A 21103-nucleotide genomic window follows, 5' to 3' on the forward strand; every position below is an offset into this window, starting at 1 on the left:
CATATAATAAAATTTATGTGGTTGCATAAATAAAAAGACAATTTCTTTATAAATATGTACGTTTATTTAAAAAAATAAAGTTTGAATTAAACATGTTATGATCTTTCGTTTAACATATATGTCAACGCATTTCTTTTTTGAATTCCTTCTTGTTTATTTTCATCATTAATTTCAATATCGCGTGCAGGCTCAGGAATATTGTTCGCTTCAATGATTATGACATCATCTATAAAATCTTCATGTAAAATACAAATGTTGTGTAGCATGCAACAAGCAATAATGTATTGAGGTATAAGATCTGTTTGTTTCATATATAATTTATCTAAGAGACAACGAAACCGTCCTTTTAACAAACCAATAGCTCTCTCAACCATTACACGAGCCGAAGATAAACGTTCATTAAAATTTATTTGCGCTCTTGTCAAATGACCATTGTTCTTATAAGGCACCATAACGTGCTTTTGTAAAGTATATGCTGCATCACCTAACAGATGACTATCATTTGGAAAATAATTTTCTGTACACATAGATTGGATGTTACTAAGCCGAAAGACACGCATATCATGCACAGATCCAGGTTGTCCTAAATAACAGTGAATAAATTTTAAAGTGGAATCACATATAACCTGCAACAAATTTTAAAACATTTAAGCATTTATCAATTTTATTCATATTTTATCATAATTTAATATGTTATTACAAACATGTTACTTACTTGCAACTGTATTGAATAATAACCTTTTCGATTGATGTAACTTTCTGCATGTCTCTTTGGTTTATGTATATGTATATGGGTACCATCTATGGCACCAATTACTTTTGGAAATTTATATTTATATTGAATATTTGTCTATGTATATTCTGCTTCCTCTGCACTTGGCCATTTGATAAACTGAGGTGCTAAAGGATAAATTGCTCTGCAAACTTTTCTATTAGCACGCCAAGCAGTTGCTCGTCCAATATTAAATCGGTCACACACTGATCTATTAAATACCATTGATGTTAATAAATATTAAAAACAAAACGTATGTATAAATAATGTATTAATAAATATATTAACTTTTTTATTTCATATATATATATACACATATATATCAATTACATATATGAGTCAGGTGTTGCCATTGTCCATATTGCTACTAATAATTGTACCTCTGGAGAAAGTGTGCATCGTCCGTATTTCTCAGATCGTTTTTCTAAGCTGGGTTTTATTAAATTTAATAAATATGTAAACACTACACGTGACATCCTGTAATTGAGGTTAACTTTTAATTTAAACTTAAACAACTTTTTTTTAATACAGAAAAGCATAGGTCAATGAATGTTCACTTTCGGAGCATTATACATAAATATATACAATTATTATTAACATTATATTATTTACATCATCTTACCGAAAATGACTCTTAAACTCTTTATCTTTTACTGTGCCCATATAATTTTTAATGCGAGGTCGAATTTCAATTGGTGATACCAATTCTTCTTCTTCGGAAGCACTATCACTGCTTTCATTTAAAATTTCTAATGCTATTAAGCAAATTGATAATTTACGATGCTTGTCCATGTTTGTTGTTATTATGTTTCACTGCACTATAATTACTGCAAAGTCGTTCCGAAATATAAAATCATAATGCTACTGACAGTGCCAAAGTAATTTTGGAACGTTGCGGCAGTGAACTGTTATGACGTCATGGATGGTTGTAACGCCGGCAAAAAGGGAACATACCCCTAATTAAAAACACACATCATCCATCTTGCATATATAATTTACTAACTATCGTGCTTGCATATATTCTATCTTCTTACAATCCCCTATCGCTCATGACAAAATGGCGTAACCAATCAAATGAGCCTATTCCTAAATACATGATCAATACTATAATAACCTTTCTATATTAATCCACTATTTTTCCACTACTATTCTCCTCGCTTAAATAACCACCACATGCTTTTATATTATATAATCAATAATCAATAATTTAACCAATAATGAAACCTCACATTTATATCGTGCGTATATACTGCAAAATTGAAGGGAACATCACAGAATCTTCAAATTAGGCGTATACCATACTAATTAAAATATTCCAATCTTATCATAAATTTACCAAGGGTAAAGATTTCAATAACTAAGAAACTACTATTCCAATAAAGCTCAAATTCCGTGAGGACATTTATTATAGCCTCTATTATACGTCTATAAAATTTCAAGGTTCTACGACTAAAAACAGAAAAACCCAAAATTAGTACATATTCAAATTTTGAATTTAGGAAAACGAAAGCTATGTCATATAATCCCCTCTCTTAGTCAAGTCAAACGAAATTAGTCTCATATCGCTATGACGAAGCATTAAAAACAAAATGGCGGACTTGTCCAAAGTTTCTTTTTGCTCTAATTTGCGCATGCGTATTCCGATTGACCTGTAACTTAGAAGTAATGATCTATGAACTAGCCCGCATCGAATCTCGTCTTCCTACGACCTTCCAGTAAAAACAAAATGGCGACAATTTTCGAATTGCTCCGATTCGCCTGAAACTTTGTGTGGACCTTATTTTTTATGTTTTAAGACCATCTAAGGTAGTTTCGACTCGAAAAGCTCTAAATATATGAAAAAACAAAATGGCGGCCAAAAACCTTATTTTTGTCCGAAACGCGTAGTGCCAAAGTTTCGTCAAGATCGGAGATGATGACCTATTTTTATATATATTTAGGAAACCAATAATTATTTAAAATCTTAACATAACCTAAAATGCTCTCAATGCAATAATAAACTTATTAATGATTAATCATTAACAATTTCACTAACGGTTATTCATCTATGCACACATGAATATATACCTATATCCATTTTTATATTATCGATCAAAAGTATATTATATAAAATTTTATAAATAATTATTTAATCTTTTAAATAATATTATTATAATAATATCTTATAACAATTTTATTTTAATTAATATTTTAGTCCCACCTGTTCGGGAGTCGACCTCGACGAGATCGCCCGAATCTTGAGAAACGCTCAGAGATGAGCGAGAAACGGTGTGTAACGCGAATCCGTAGATCCGCTGGAAGATAAGATGTTCAGAAATTACTCGATTGCAGATTGTTTTCAATATTCGTTTAATTTTGAATAATAGGAGCGAGCGACGGCACGTATTCCGCGACTCCGACGGAAATCTTCAAAATGTCCTGTTAATGACTGCCTTCGACGCGTTGCGGAAATCTTGCAGAGCTTCTTGCTACAGGCTCTCGCGAGAACGGATATCTTGTACGCGGACGCCGGATGTTGCTTGGCGCGAGGCAGAGAACATTTCGGTTGAATTTACAGTTTAAATTTATCGATTAAATTCAACGTTTCAATCTTGAACACCACCCTATATATACATATTGGCCAACTTACAGTTGCATAATAATTTCACACACTATATAAGATATAAAACTTTATTAATTATTAGATCTCTCTTATACTATAAGAACTCATAATAATTCGCCACCCTTTATAAGCTTTTTAAGGATAAATGTAATTGCAATAACAAAAGAATATGAAAATCGAATAATTATTTAACTACAATAATTCTAATGAATAATATATTAAAAAAACTGAATAAGGACATATACAGGGTGTCCTAGACCACCCGTACACCCCTTTTCTTTCAAAAACTAAGCATTTTAGAGAAAAACGTTTTGAACAAAAATTGTATGGTTTTGAAGGGAACATAAGATGGTGTAATTGGTTTGACCTTGGATGGCACCGTTAAGGTCAAGTCAAGGACACCTTTAATTTCTTAAATGGAATCCCCTATTTTGGTAAGATTATCGAGAAGTAAATATTTTACAAGATATTTTATTTTTTATATCACAAAATATGTCAGATTCAAATATAAAATAACTCAAAAAGTACTTAATGAAAAAATATTTTATTATAGTGTTTTGGAAAGCTCTCGATATAAGCTATAAGAATATGCAATAAAAAATAGGGGATTCTATTTAAGAAATTAAAGGTTCCCTTGACTTGACCTTAACGATGCCATCCAAGGTCAAACCAATGACACCATCTTTCATCATGTTTCCCTCAAAACCATACAATTTTTATTCAAAACGTTTTTCTCTAAAATGCTTAGTTTTTAAAAGAAAAGAGGTGTACGGGTGGTCTAGAACACCCTGTATATACAGGTTGTCCCCAATTTAAATGTCAAAACTTTAGGAGCGTGTAAGGGACCGATAAACTAAGACAAAAAGTCTGTGGCGGATAACCACCACAAAAGCACGGGCACGCGAAAAAGCCAACGCGCCCTTTACGAAATGGCGGCAAGCGCGCGCGCTCAGGCTCACGCGCTGAACACGTACAAGCTCGATAAACTACGAGAGCTTGCCGCGACGCGGCGGCAGCCGGGAGTCGGCGCCAGGATGTGAGATCCAACAAGTGATAGTATATAAGGAGGGAGCCGATCGATATCACTATTCGCGGCTCACTGCTGCTAGAGAGGACTTCTCTCGTTTAGTAGCACCGAGCTTAGCGATGGCGGACGGAACTCGGGTCCGCCCGTAGAAACCCTCCGCACTTTGCCTAGACGCAAAAAGAAGGCACACGAGGAACGTCCACGTCCTTTTCCGCCGCCCACCTCATCGGGGCCTATATTGCGGACCGGACCTCCGGCGGAGCCACCGACCAACTCGTCCCCTCGCCGGCACATCAGCTGGTCTTTCCGGGAGTGGAAACTGCAGCCTTTGGAGCTGTCGCCGGTGCGCTTCACCCGTCCGGGCAGAGACTTCCTGTCGACGTGGGACGTAAGGGTTAGGCGCTACACGTCGCCGACGTACGGCTGGAGCTACCCTCCACGCCTGTCACCGCTGCCACCATCACCGGCACCGAACGAGCGCTACCACTGCGAGACGCAGACCAACCCTGTCTGCAGGGTACATAGGGGAACGCAATCGCTCGCCTCCACCTCCGAGAAGGCTACACAGGTAACCAACACCTCCACCTGTGAACGGGCCACGCAGTCGGACCTCTCGGACTGGGAAGAAGCTTCGCGCACTTCCGCAACCCAGACGGACGAACCGCCGCTGCCGGAGAGGAGCTACACTCCTCCCGGGACTCCTCCAGCGCTCCGAACAAAGTGGGGTCCACCTCGGTACACGTCCACGGCACCGTCGCTCCAGTGGCGTGAACGCCTGCAGTAGGCGCATACACCAGCGCCCAATCGGCTCTCTTCAGGTCCTCCCAAAAAGCAAACTAAACATAAACGCCTGTATATACCTTACGACCTGTAAATAATTCTGGAAATATATTCTTGTATATAGTAAGACGCTTGATCTTTGACGACATCCTGTCCAGCGACATCTTCCCATTGCGAAGTGTGGAGTGAAGGGAGCGAGCGCGCTTCCCCTTACTACTAACACCCACATATATACTTATAATAATAATTAATAATTAATAATAATTAAATTTATTTAATTTTTTTAAATTTTAATTTCTAATTTTATTTTTATTTTTGAATTTTACATTTGTGATATTATAATCGATTAAATCTATAATGATGTATTTAGTTTTACATTACATTAATAAAAAACTTGACATATGAAAATAATATTAATTGTAATATATTATATATTTCACACATATGTTTCATTAATAATAATTATATATATTTATTAATAATATTTGAGGAACAAATGTTTTATTAAGCAAAGGATAAAAATATCATACATATTTCAGGTATCTAGCAACCGGTTGCTCATTCAAGACTTTATCATTTACTTTTCGAATGGGCTCATCTACAGTAGGAAAAATTATTTCCGAAACTGTTATTGCATCCCGATCGGACACAGTCCCGATCGGACACAGGCCCGATCGGACACAGGCCCGAAAGGACACAGACCCGAAAGGACACAGGCCCGATCGGACACAGGCCCGATCGGACACAGGCCCGATCAGACACAGGCCCGATCGGACACATATGATTGCAATCGGACACCATCCCGATCGGATACAGCCCCGATCGGACACAGTATATCAGAAATATTGTATATAGGTTTGGGTTAGGTTATATCTTCCGGAAGTGGAGCCCCCCCGTAGGGGGGGCGGAACATACTGCCTTCACGCATATACTTTTTAATGCGTAGTAAGCTTTCACATAGGTTTACAACTTTCCACGCGAAGCGAGGTTCAACGCAAACCTATGTGTCTAGTTTTTTGATAGTGGAGCCCCCCCAATCATCTGTGTCCGATCGGGCCTGTGTCCGATCGGGCCTATGTCCGATTGCAACCATATGTGTCCGATCGGAACTGTGTCCAATCGGGTCTGTGTCCGATCGAGCCTGTGTCCGATTGGGATATATTGTCGTGTCCGATCGGTAATGTGCGCAATTGAGACTCACTCGAAGGGAGCGAGCGCGCTTCCCCTCACTACTAACTCCCACAAAGTCCTTTAGAGATTTGCTCGTTTTTGCTTCGTTTTGAAGAAAATCGCAAAAAATGAAACAAATAATTTTTACCAAAAAACTTAAAACAACACTAAAACATTTACACACCCCTCGGCCTACACTCTGACAGTATATAAGGAGTGACCGCATTCCAATCGGCGCATTCGCCCAACGTTTCTCCTGCAGTGAACACCTCTCGCCGAGGCAGAGAGTGTCACGTCTCAGTATTCAAGGTTAATAAAAAAAATTAAATTTTAATCTCTACTACTAAGTAAATTCCAAAGCGTGACTATGTTAGAATAATAGTAGTAAATCTGTATTGAGATAGAAGTATAAGTTATCGACTATATTGAATATAACTTTAATAAATCAAATGTTAATTCTTTTTGGTCACCCTGCATTCACCGGGTTTACCAAGGACCAGAAGTCTTACAACTTGTCTAGAAATAGAATAAGAGTAATATCTTAACTTACCAATAATTGGTTATGAGTATAGAATTAATGATTAGTATACTAGATTCTCCTTGTAGATGGTCCTCCAAATCGATTGATTATAAGCGCTCTTAATTATGGTGTCACGTCTCAGTATTCGAGGTTAATAAAAAAAATTAAATTCTAATTTCTACGACTAAGTAGACTCGAGAACGTGAATATATAATAATAATAATAATAGATCTGTATTGAGGTAGGAGTATAGTTCGTTAATTATATTGAATATAATTTTCTATAAATCAAATGTTTAGTTCTTTTTCGGTCACCCTGCATTCACCGGGTTTACCGGGGACCATAAGTCTTATAACCTGTCTAAAAATAGAATAAAAGCAATATCTTAACTTACCAATAATTGGTTAGGAGTATAGAATTAATAATTAGTATACTGGATTCTCCTTGTAGCTGGTCCTCCTAATTGATGGTAAGCGCTCTTAATTATGGTAATGACGGCTGATTCAGGATGAATTGGTAGCCGGATGTTGAAATAATTGGTAGAATGTTGTAGAGTAAAATAGCACTTTATTTTATATTTAAGTTAGGCAATTAATATTACTAGCGTCTGCTAACGCTAGAAAAACTCTAAGTACAAGAATGGAAGTCTTATAAACTGTGTGAATTAGGAACTTGTCGATGCGTACACCGGATTACTATGTTGGAGAGCTAGTGGTGTTAGCTGTTCGAAGTTCGAAATAGTAATATGTGTGAATTGCTCTGTAGTTGGAATAGTAATACGTGCGAACTGCTCTGTAGTTAGAATAGTAATGTTGGACTCTGGGCTCTCTCTGAGCTCCTCCGGTCTTCAGGTGTTGGTGGGGAGATGCTGCAGTGGGAGCGCCTTCCTATACTTGGTGGGATAGGGCCCTCTATGCTTTTGCCTTGGTCCTCAATGCTGGTGGGAGGGCCATAGGCGGGAATACGGCAAGTGGGAGCGTCGTTGGTAGGGAGCTCTACGTCACTCGGGGGTTCCCTGATGCAAGAGAAGGATAGCCATAGCGTTGCCTCATCCACTGCATGACTTCATGTTTCATCATCTTCCTTGGTCTTTGGGATGACGACTGCCTGCATTCCTCAGTCATCTTATCGGGCGGGCGAATAAGATTATCGATCGACGATGGACTTGCATAATCGTGCACAGTCTAAGACTCTTATAATACTTAGCATTGAATAAAATATTCTCTACTGAATATTCTTACAATTTTTACTTCCTACCTTTAAAATTAATATTAACATAGAATCTTATACTATTTAAAGCCAGCGTGTGCGTATAAAATATTGAAGCTATAATGAATAAGGTTTTTCGCAATTAATATGTATGTATAAATCGTACATCTGTTTTGCTATATATATACATATATACTTAATACTTTCCAAAAAAGACATTAGTCGAATTATTCTTCACAGTCCGAAAAATCTATGTATACAGCGTTTGGGTCTATGTATACGTCCTAAAATATATGTATAACGTTTTTAAATTTTGTCACATTTTATAATAAAGTTTTCAGTTTTCTAATAGCTCCTGTGGATTATAAATAAATTGTAGAATGTATGTTTTTAGTGGTAATGCAGCGAGAAAGTCCTGCGAATATACGTATGCGCTTACATTTATAATATCTTATTTTATTACTTAGACATATGCAATAGAATTTTGATGTCCTCGAACTACTCAATCTACGTATATATAAATATATATCGATTGTACATTTCGGGGACTTTCGCAGGGCCGCATGTATAAAAGTCCAAATTTTTGCCTTTCCGAGTTTTTTCGAGCTTATTCTCATTCTACAGACCCATAGCTATTTTTTTACATACTTTTTGATATACCAAGTGTTCAAGAAATATTGATGTGGAGCTTTTATATGCGGTTCTTCGTTATGATGTACGATTTTTCTTACATTCATATGTGTATACGCTTGTACGTGTGGTTTATGTGTGTAGTCCATATACAGGGTAGACATAAGTACTAATGCTAATTTTTAACATTGCTCTCTTTATTAGACGAGCAATTTTCTTCTTATATGCATGTATGTATATGCATGTTTAAATGATGGACACATGTAGTTCTTATATAGGGTGTCTATTAAATACTTATATATATTTTCCAAGTTACTTTTATGAAATTTATGATTGAATTTGCTCTGTTAGTATCCCCTTGAGTAAGTCTAATGAAAATTTATTGTTTATTAAAATAAAAATGTGCGGCTGGGACGTCAGAATGGTAATGACGGCTGATGTAGGATGGATCGGTAGCCGGACGTTGAAATAATTAGTAGAATGTCGTAAGGTAAAATAGCACTTTATTTTATATTTAAGTTAGACAACTAATATTACTAGCGTCTGCTAACGCTAGCAAACTCTGAGTACAAGAATGAAAGTCTTATAGACTGTATGAACTGGGAGCTTGTCGACACGTATGCCGGATTACTACGTTGAGAGCTATTCGTGTTAGCTGTTCGAAGTTTAGAATAGTAATGCTGGAAGCTGGGCTCGCTCTGAGCTCCTCCGGTCTTCGGGTGTTGGTGGGGGAAATGCTGCAGTGGGAGCGCCTTGATGTATGTGGTGGGGTAGGGCTCTCCATGCTTTGCATAGAGTCTTCCTGTGCTGGTGGGAGATCCGTGGGCGTGAGTATAGCGAATGGGAAGTGCTGTTGATAGGGAGCGCTACGTCACTCGGGGCTTCCCTGATGTGTGAGAAGGATGGCCATAGCTTATACTCTTGACTAAATACAATGTTAATAAAGGCGCTATGCTATATGGGGTGGGCATAGCGTAGAGTATATGTACGTATAAGGATTCTTAATGTTAATATGAACAAAAGGTATAAAATTCTTAATATTACTGTGTGCATATATAAATGTATGTGTTCTTAAAATTATTAAAGCATGTACCAATTATCCCGTTTCGTTATATCTACACAGGATATTTGTTTATTAATTAATAACGTTACATTTGCATTGACTATTGCCTTGTCTTTCCGTATTACATTCTCTTGTTAATTTTAACACTTCAGAAGTTAGTCTGACTGTGTAGTTTTAAATGCAAATATAAAATTATTATTTATTAATTATTCTTATAGTCTATGTGGTATGGATATTTTTATGTCACCCGCTAGAGCGCTTGAGCGTTGGATATGTATACGGGGTGATTTGCAAGTATAAATGCTACATTTAGTATTACTCTTTCTGAACGAACAATTCTCTTTAATTTTTATTTCTTTCACCTCTTATGGGTGCGTTGATAATAAATTTAATATTTTTTGAAATTAGACGTGCGGCTAGAACGTCACAAGAGCATTCGCCCAACGTTTCTCCTGCAGTGGAAACCTCTCGCCGAGGCAGAGAGCATTAACCATCCAGCGTCTGCCTGGCATTCTGTCAACGTTTCAAGAAATTTAAGTATATTACTTTAAACATTGTAATTTAGCAAAGTTCTTTTTCGAATAAATACTTTAAAATATTCGGGATTTCAAATTATTCTGGATCAGCATCTCCCGAGACAAGAAGCTCAACTCCTTGTAGGAAATACACGTAAGTTCGAAATATTTAACTCTAACTTCTTAACGTACGGCGTTTGTCATATTTAATCTAACTCCTTTTTCTTCTTTAAAGCTTAACTATTAAAGTGAGTATAATAATTCTGCATCTGAATTATTTGGAGATAGAAACTATTCCACTGAGTATTACAATACTTATTTATTATTAACAATTCCTTCAGAGAATTGTTGGGAGTGATTTTAACAATTGAAACTTTACTTTATTCTTTTAATATTTCTACCAAAGTAATATCCTGCATGATAGTTACCACATATGACAAATATTCAATTCTTTCTTTACCCTGGACGTTACTTACTTACATTACTTACCTTACAGTTTATCAAGCGACGCGGTAGCGTCGCGACGCCAAGTATATAAAAAAAAACGTTTCGGCTTGTCAACGGTTTGCCTATGTTGCCTATGTACAGGGGCCGCGACGCTACCAAGTAGCTTATCCGGAGTTTTACGTCTAATAAACTTTCGATTAAAATTCCTCAGGAACCAAGCCGTTAATCAAAAATCTAACGGCACTTTTCTTATATAATGTGGATGCAAGTTTTCGATTGCGACCAGTTTGAATAAGATTGGTGCAGTCAATCCTGAGGAATGATAATCGTATACCAGAAATGTGACATTTTTCGTTCTTCATCATTATCATAATAATAAGATAAGTTTCAGACTCTCACGTACGTATGCTCGCACGCACACACGCAAAGCGAGTTTGTCCCTCAAGGCGCGTTTGCAGCGCTCAAAAGATTCTTATCAGATTTGCCTTTAACCATAACAGTTTGCAAATCTTTAATACGCTGTCCCGATCTGCATGAAAGACAGAATATTATTTATGAAAAACATGCGACCAAAATTGGAGGTCACAAAGGAATAACGAAAACTTATAATAGAATTAGACAAAATTCAACCATGTCAACCATGAAAAAGGACATACAAGAATATATTAAAAACTGTAGAAACTGCCAAATAAAAAAACTAACTAGAGTGAAGACCAAACAACCAATGCTAATAACAGATATTCCTGGAGCCGCATTCGATAAAATATCCATGGATGTAGTAGGACCATTGCCAACCACTAGTCGAAACAACTCCTATATACTTACCATCCAAGACCTTTTAACCAAGTACTGTGTCGCTTCTCCTATTCAAAATGCAGACTCTCTTTCTATCGCAGAAGCTTTTATCAAGGACTTTATTTGTGTATATGTAGCTCCTAGAGCCTTGTTAACTGACCAAGCTCCCACTTTTTTCATCTCTCTCATGAAGACCATTGCAAACTACTTTAAGATCAAACAGTATCGTACAACTGCTTATTACCCACAGTCTAACGGTTCCATAGAACGCTCGCATCATGTTCTAACCGAATATTTGAAAATGTATATTAACCAAAATAAAGAATGGGACAAACACATACGCCCCGCAATGTTCGCATATAACACTTCGGTACACGAAGGAACAAATTACACTCCTTACTCTTTAGTTTTTGGACATCTTCCTCGTGTACCTTCATCTTTTATAATTCCCGAGGAAGTAACAGAATTACCTTATCAAGACTATCTCACAAACCTCTTTGACACTTTAAAATCATTCCAGCAATTAGCAAGACAGAACTTAATAAAGTCAAAAGAAAAAAGTGAAAAGCATTATGATAAGAAAACAAATGTACAAAATTTTAAAGCTAACGATAAAGCCTATCTACTGAAAGAACCAACTAAGGGTAAATTTGACGACCAGTATACTGGTCCATACAAAATCATTATAGTGATACCCATGAACAACGCAAGAATAGACGTTCGCGGGAAACCACGCGTAGTTCACGTAAAGAAGCTAAAGTTGTGCAAAAGCACCTATTATATAGATCCGGATTGAAAGAAAGTGCAAAAAGAGAAATTTTGTAAGCGCAGCCTGGACCCCCGGATCCAGTAATATTAAGAATCTTAAATATTTTCATTTCTTTTCCTATTATAACTACACGTGCTTGTATACTCGCACTCTACACATCCTGTAACACAAAACAACACAGACAAGCAACATTATTCGCGATCTTATATTTAAATATAGTATTTTTTATTTTTAAGGTTTTCTACGTTCTACTCTTCTTGTCCGTTACCGCAACGTTACTCTCTGGCACAACGTCAATAATAGCGTACGATTGCGGAGGAGCGTACCTCAACGTTACCACCGTTTCACTATTAAGATCCGATAAATACGATTTAGACATCGATACACCTGCGACAACAAACACGTATATACAACTTCTGCAATTATCAAATTATGCGCAAACACAAGTTATCCAATGTAAGATAGAAATCATGCGCACTATACACCACTGTGGCATGCACTCACACATTTTCGCAGTCCATAACGGTTATGCTAGCTACTTACAAGAGACATCTCATAGCAGATGTGTGCAGATGCACAAAGAAGGACTTTTAAGAATAGGAAGTTCAGAAATTATAGACGGGCTAAAATCGAATCACACATACTATCGAAGCGTTACACTTGCAGGAAAAGTAAATGTAGACGGCAAATGCAAAGGAATTCAATACTCTGATCACTATGGCACTTGGGACGACGTAGTCGTACAAGCCACTGTAAAAATATCATTAAAAGATCCATACGTTCCAATCAAATTAAATACAGGAAAAATAGTTTTAAAGTCCGGTACCGTTTGTGACCTAGGAGACGAAACATGCATAGACTCAGACGACGGTTATTCATTTTGGGAAAGCATACCTGCCACTGCGTGCGCATTTGAAAATTACGATATATTATACGAAGGAAGCGCTATTAAATTCCAAGGATTTCAAGATACGCACAATACTACCATTTTTTCCTTAGAAACACAAGACACAAACTTTGCCCTCATATTGGCACGCAGGCACACCATTTGTGGATACACTTTATACGGGACAGAAAATCCTAAATTATTTATTTTCGAGACACAGAAAGGGAACATTTTCAAAACCCAATCAAAAACCGCTATTACGAACCTTGATATGTTTACTTATGCAAACTCAAAATTTGTTTACGTCGAAAAATACATAAGGAGCCAAATAACCTCCTTATATCAAGACGTAATCCTGCAGAAATGTGAGTTGGATAAACAAGTGATACAGAATACACTGTTGCTTGCCTCCATCTTACCAGACGAATTTGCATACAGGCTCATGAAGTCTCCCGGCTATATGGCAGTAACTGCAGGAGAAGTAATTCATGTCATAAAATGCATACCGATAGATGTAATACTCAGGAAAACTAACATATGTCACATAGAATTACCAGTCACATTTCGAAACGCCTCACTATACATGATTCCCAAATCACGCATACTGACTAGACAGAATACACTTCGAGACTGCAATCCCTTATTACCTATCCTCTATAATATTAAAGAGACCTGGATACAATTTAACCCTATACCTGCAATGGCAAACCCTCCACATACAATTGTGACGTCCCAGCCGCACATTTTTATTTTTATAAATAATAAACTTTCATTAGACTTACTCAAGGGGATACTAACAGAGCAAATTCAATCATAAATTTCATAAAAGTAACTTGGAAAATATATATAAGTATTTAATAGACACCCTATATAAGAACTACATGTGTCAATCATTTAAGCATGCATATAGGCACAAGTATATAAGAAGAAAGTTGCTCGTCTAATAAAGAGAGCAATGTTAAAAATTAGCATTAGTACTTATGTCTACCCTGTATATGGACTACACACATAAACCACACGTACAAGCGTATACACATATGAATGTAAGGTAAAAATCGTACATCATAACGAAGAACTGCATATAAGAGCTCCACATCAATATTTCTTGAACACTCGGTATATCAAAAAGTATGTAAAAATATAGCTATGGGTCTGTAGAATGAGAATAAGCTCGAAAAAACTCGGAAAGGCAAAAATTTGGACTTTTATACATGCGGCCCTGCGGAAGTCCCCGAAATGTACAATCGATATATACTTATATTTTTTTTAAAAGTGAAAAAAAGCTCCAAGTGCACGCGCATAAGCGTCTTTTGCTATAAAAAAACTCTTATACAAAATAATGTTATTTCAATTTATTATGAAAAATTCTTATACAAAATAGTGTTATTTTAATTATTTTAATACAAAAACACTGTCACATTCAAACTAAAAAACTGTTTCACAAAATAGTTGTTTTAATTTTCTACAAAAATAATGTGATATATTTTTCGGGAGTCGACCTCGACGAGATCGCCCGAATCTTAAGAGAGACGCTCAGAGATGAGCGAGAAGCTTAGTGTAACGCGGATCCGTAGATCCACTAAAGGACAAGGAGATTTTAGAAAGTACTCGAGTGCAAGTTGTTTTAAATGTTAGTTTTATTTGGAATTATAGGAGCGAGCGACGGCACGTACTCCGCGATTCCGACGGAAATTTTCAAAATGTCCCTTTACTGACTGCCTTCAACGCGTGTCGGAAATTTTGCAGAGCTTCTTGCTAGAGGCTCTCGCGAGAACGGATATCTTGCACGCGGACGGTGGATTGAATAGTTCGAGGACATCAAAATTCTATTGCATATGTCTATGTATTAAAATAAGATATTATAAATGTAAACGCATACATATATTCGCAGGACCTTCTCGCTGCATTACCACTAAAAACATACATTCTACAATTTATTTATAATCCACAGGAATGCTATTAGAAAACTGAAAACTTTATTATAAAATGTGACAAAATTTAAAAACGTTATACATATATTTTAGAACGTATACATAAACCCAAACGTTGTATACATAAATTCTTCAACACTGAAAAATAAATGTATATTTATAAATTATTCATAAGACATGCATTAACTTTACAGACTGCATTTATATATCAAAAACGAAAGTTATTTATACTTATCTGTAATAAGTTGAACCTCTGTAAGAAGTTAAACCAATGTTATTTATACTTATCTGTAGTCATATGATGCATGACGAATAACTATATGATGACACTCCAGTCAATCCTGAGGAATGATAATCGTATACCAGAATGTGACACTTTTATTTTTCATAAGATTCAGACTCTCACGTACGTACGTATGCACTCATACATGCAAAGCGATTTTGTCCCTCAAGGCGCGTTTGCAGCGCTCATGTATGATTTTATGTGTGTGTGCAAATACGCCTTGAGAGACAATGTGTATGTATGTGCGTGCATACGTATATGATACGTATAAAACGACGCGGTAGTCGCGGGTCGCGGTACGCAATAGCATCGCGACGTCAAGATATAATAATAAAAGGTTAAGGTTATATTCGTTCCTTTTGTATGTCATTTTAATTTTAATCCTCCCTACCAACGACGCTCCCACTTGCTGTATTCCCGCCTATGGCCCTCCCACCAGCATCGAAGACCAAGGCAAAGGCATAGAGGGCCCTATCTCACCAAGTATAGGAAGACGCTCCCACTGCAGCATCTCCCCACCAACACCTGAAGACCGGAGGTGCTCAGAGAGAGCCCAGCGTCCAACATTACTATTTCAAACTTCGAATAGCTAACACCACTAGCTCTCCAACATAGTAATCCGGTGTACGCATCGACAAGTTCCTAATTCACACAGTCTATAAGACTTCCATTCTTGTACTTAGAGTTTTTCTAGCGTTAGCAGACGCTAGTAATATTAATTGCCTAACTTAAATATAAAATAAAGTGCTATTTTACTCTACAACATTCTACCAATTATTTCAACATCCGGCTACCAATTCATCCTGAATCAGCCGTCATTACCATAATTAAGAGCGCTTATCATGAATCAATTTGGAGGACCAGCTACAAGAAGAATCCAGTATACTAATTATTAATTCTATACTCCTAACCAATTATTGGTAAGTTAAGATATTGCTTTTATTCTATTTTTAGACAGGTTATAAGACTTATGGTCCCCGGTAAACCCGGTGAATGCAGGGTGACCGAAAAAGAATTAAACATTTGATTTATAGAAAATTATATTCAATATAATTAACAAACTATACTCCTACCTCAATACAGATCTATTATTATTATTATTATATATTCACGCTCTCGAGTCTACTTAGTCGTAGAAATTAGAATTTAATTTTTTTTTATTAACCTCGAATACTGAGACGTGACACTAGAATAACCGTTATGGACTGCGGAAATGTGTGAGTGCATGCCACAGTGGTGTATGGTGCGCATGATTTCTATCTTACATTGGATAACTTATGTTTGCGCATAATTTGATAATTGCAGAAGTTGTATATACGTGTTTATCTTAATAGTGAAACGGTGGTAACGTTGAGATACGATCCTCCGCAATCGTACGCTATTATATATCTGGTACGTTGTGCCAGAGAGTAACGTTGCGATAACGGACAAGAAGAGTAGAACGTAGGAAACCTTAAAAATAAAAGATATTATAATTAAATGTAAGATCGCGAATAATGTTGCTTGTCTGTGTTGTTTTGTGTTACAGGATGTGTAGAGTGAGAGTATACAAGCACGTGTAGTTATAATAGAAAAAGAAATGAAAAAAGAAAAGATTCTTAATATTACTGGATCCGGGGGTCCAGGCTGCGCTTACAAAATTTCTCTTTTTGCACTTTCTTTCAACCCGGATCTATATAATAGGTGCTTTTGCACAACTTTAGCTTCTTTACGTGAACTACGCGTGGTTTCCCGCGAAAGTCTATTCTTGCGTTGTTCATGGGTATCATTTCAATGATTTTGTATGGACTAGTATACTGGTCGTCAAATTTACCCATAGTTAGTTCTTTCAGTAAATAGACTTTATCGTTAGCTTTAAAATTTTGTACATTTGTTCTCTTATCATAATGCTTTCCACTTTTTTCTTTTGACTTTATTAAGTTCTGTCTTGCTAATTGATGAGATGATTTTAAAATGTCAAAGAGGTTTGTGAGATAGTCTTGATAAGGTAATTCTGTTACTTCCTCGGGAATTATAAAAAATGAAGGTACACGAGGAAGGTGTCCAAAAACTAAAGAGTAAGGGGTGTAATTTGTTCCTTCGTGTACTGAAGTGTTATATGCGAACATTGCGGGGCGTATGTGTTCGTCCCATTCTTTATTTTGGTTAATATACATTTTCAAATATTCCGTGTATGGAATATATAAATATGGAACCGTTAGACTGTGGGTAATAAGCAGTTGTACGATACTGTTTGATCTTAAAGTAGTTTGCAATGATCTTCATGAGAGAGATGAAAAAAGTGGGAGCTTGGTCAGTTAACAAGGCTCTAGGAGCTACATATACACAAATAAAGTCCTTGATAAAAGCTTCTGCGATAGAAAGAGAGTCAGCATTTTGAATAGGAGAAGCGACACAGTACTTGTTTAAAAGGTCTTGGATGGTAAGTATATAGGAGTTGTTTCGACTAGTGATTGGCAATGGTCCTACTACATTCATGGATATTTTATCGAATGCGGCTCCAGGAGTATCTGTTATTAGCATTGGTTGCCTAGTTTTTACCCTAGTTAGTTTTTTAATTTGACAGTTTCTACAGTTTTTAATATATTCTTGTATGTCCTTTTTCATGGTTGACCAATAATAATTTTGTCTAATTCTATTATAAGTTTTCGTTATTCCTTTGTGTCCTCCAATTTTGGACGCATGTTTTTCATGAATAATATTTTGTCTTTCATGCAGGTCGGGACAGCGTATTAAAGATTTGCAAACTGTTATGGTTAAAGGCAAATCTGATAAGAATCTTTTGAGGTTCTTGTACATAAAAATCCAGGGAATTGAGTCGTACAAGTCGTTCTGTGCAATACTAACAGATTTTAGATTTAATTCTGTTATGGCGTCACGTAATGACCGGATGCAATTTAAGATATCATTTTGTTCAATAGGGATCCTATCGTCTTGTTTTATTGGAATGTTCATTAGGAATCTTCCGTTATTTAAATTAGTAATACGTGCTCTAGTAAATGTAAGTTCCTCATAATTTGGAAGTTTGTTTTCTTTTTGATAATCTTTAGCTCCCTTATCAAAAGGAGCTCCGTTAAGAGTGGTGAATATAACGTGATGATCTTTCCTAGTGAGTAAAGTGTCGCGTGTTTCGTTAATTTTAAAGGGGTTTTCATCGTCCGATGATTTGAGTCGGGGAGATGCCGATTCGGCGTCGTCTATTTCGCTTCCGGACTCTTCGTTCGTGTTTGTTGATTCGTCTTCGTCAGACTCTATTGTTGGATCATTTACTTCTCTGTCTGAATTTATTGTGTCAGGGAATAAGAACCGTTGTTCATTACTAGTTATTGCGGGTGGAATTAATAAGGCGTCTTCCGTCAAATCTCTAATTATTATTTGTTGCTGAAGATTTATAAGTGTGTTATTATTGGATGAGAAACTAATAGGAGGTCTGGACTGTTGGGTAGCTGTTTGGTATGAAAAAAGGGATTCATTAGAGCTTTCGTTCACAGTTGTTAAAGGAAGCAGAAAAGCATCAGAAGCAGGTGGGTTTCTCGAAAGAGCATCTGCTACTAGGTTGGTTTTTCCCGTTTTGTAATTGATTTCATAATCGTATTCAGATAATTTTAACCTCCATTTCCAAAGCCTTGAGCTGGGGTCCTTTACTGAATGGAGCCAAACCAACGGTTTGTGGTCCGTTAAGATGGTAAAGCGTTTGCCGTATAGGTAATGGCGGAAATACGTGACGCAGTATACGACGGCCAAGCACTCCTTCTCGATTGTCGAGTACCTTTCTTCAGCGTCGTTTAGTGTTCTGGAAGTGTAAGTTATAGGTGTCTTTCCCAATCTCGCCTTGACTCAATACACCTCCTATGGCGTAACCGCTAGCATCGGTAGTCAATAGAAAAGGTTCATCAAAATTTGGGTACTGTAAGATGGGTTCCTTGCAAAGTTCGTTTCGCAGTGTGTTAAAGGAGTTTTCTTGTAAGGTGGTCCAAATAAACGGTTTGTCTTTCTTTAATAGGTCAGTCAAGGGTTTTGCGATTTTGGAGAAATCCCTTATAAACCTACGATAGTATCCGGCTAGGCCCAAAAATTGTTTTATATTTCTGTAGTTTTTAGGAATCGGAAAATGTTTAACCGCGTTAACTTTATCAGGATCTGGCCTCACTCCGTTGCTTCCGATAATATGCCCCAAATAGGCTACCTCGTGCCTAAGGAACTGGCATTTGTCGGGTTGCAACTGTAAGTTGGCCTGTTTTAGTCTCTGCATTAGTTCTTTTATTTTTATTAGATGTTCTTCCAACGATCTTGCGTAAATCACGATGTCATCGAGATAAACGAATAGTTCGTTTCCTTACAAGCCGGTGAGGACATTATCCATCAGGCGTTGGAAGGTTGCGGGAGCGTCTCTCAGTCCGAATGGCATTCTCTGATATTCATAATGGCCGTAAGGAGTCGAGAAGGCCGTCATCTCTTGGTCTTCTCGGGCCATAGGTATTTGGTGGAATCCTTGTGCTAGGTCAAAAACAGAAAAATATTTCGCGCTACCCAACTGGTCTAATATTTCTATAATATTAGGCAGTGGGTATGCATCTCCGACTGTCTTCTCGTTCAGTTTTCTGAAATCGATGACCATTCGCCATTTCTTTTGTCCGTCGGCCGCGGACTTCTTCGGGACGATCCATAGGGGAGCGTTATATGGTGAGGCTGAGGGCACTATCATTTCATCCTCCAGCAATTTTGTCACCTGTTTGTCGATATCCTCCTTATGGACCGGTGGATACCTATATTGCCTCACATGTATAGGTATATTATCTGTAGTAAGAATGGAGTGTTTCGTGAAGGTAGTAAATTTGAGTTTTTCTCCAGGAAGATAGAAGCAGTCACCATACTCTTTAAGTATGGTATTTACGTGATCCGTTTCTTCTTCGTTTAAATGTTCAGTGTTAATTAAAGATCTGAGTCGTTCTGAACGACTAGAAGATACTGGAAACGCATCTGTTTTGTTCGAATAACCTTTAAGGTTATAGATCTCGCATTCTTGGTCGAGATGTAATAAATTTGGATCAAAAGATTTCCCATAGTTGGAGAGCTCTCCTTGGCTCATAGTAGACTCCATCAGATCCCTTGAAGCGGGAGGTTGAGCGGAGTTGGCAGAATACAAAAACTCTTTGGAGTTTAATAAATTAGCATCTGAAGATTTCCCATAGTTGGAGAGTTCTCCTTGGCTCATAGATTTAATATTGTTCGAATAACCCTTAAGGTTATCAGTCTCGCATTCCTGATCGAGACGTAGTGAATTTGGAGATTCCTCGGAATCTCTGGATTTAGCGATAGAAAACCCCTCGGGGCTTGCTGAAATAGAAAGCTCATAAGGCCTTGTAGGATTGGAAGGCTTTTGAAAGTGTGCGGAAGTGTAAGAATTCAGCGGACCTAGATGCTCCTCAGAGTCATCCGGTATTGAATATTCGAAAAGCGGCAGCGGGTAGACTTCCACGGTGTAGTCGCGCTCGGTCAAATTATAAGCTTTCATGTGCCCCTTCCCTCGGGAATTTTTGACCAAGGCTTTGCCAAGAAGCAACCCTTTTATTGGCTCATTTCGAGGAACGTAACCCTCTTTTCTTTCTGTGTTCGTAATATTAAAGGATACCGTTACGACGGTCTGTGACGGTACTAGTACTCTTTCCTTTTTAAAGAAAGGTACCTGGATATCTCCAAATGC

The 21103-nt window shown here is 37.1% G+C and overlaps 1 protein-coding gene and 1 pseudogene across 1 annotated transcript; both read right to left on the reverse strand.

Moving 5' to 3' along the window:
• Positions 1-6: 6 nt before the first annotated feature.
• Positions 7-1798, reverse strand: LOC115244091 (annotated as a pseudogene).
• A 9378-nt stretch (positions 1799-11176) lies between these two features.
• LOC115244089 lies at positions 11177-19651 on the reverse strand. Its single transcript, XM_029821477.1, is given in 3 exon segments — positions 11177-11264; positions 17801-19213; positions 19215-19651. Coding segments are annotated over 3 exon segments (1938 nt in total).
• Between the last annotated feature and the right edge of the window lie 1452 nt (positions 19652-21103).

Source organism: Formica exsecta, unplaced genomic scaffold (genome assembly GCF_003651465.1).
Source record: "Formica exsecta isolate Colony F162 unplaced genomic scaffold, ASM365146v1 scaffold799, whole genome shotgun sequence".
NCBI classification, from domain to species: domain Eukaryota; kingdom Metazoa; phylum Arthropoda; class Insecta; order Hymenoptera; family Formicidae; genus Formica; species Formica exsecta.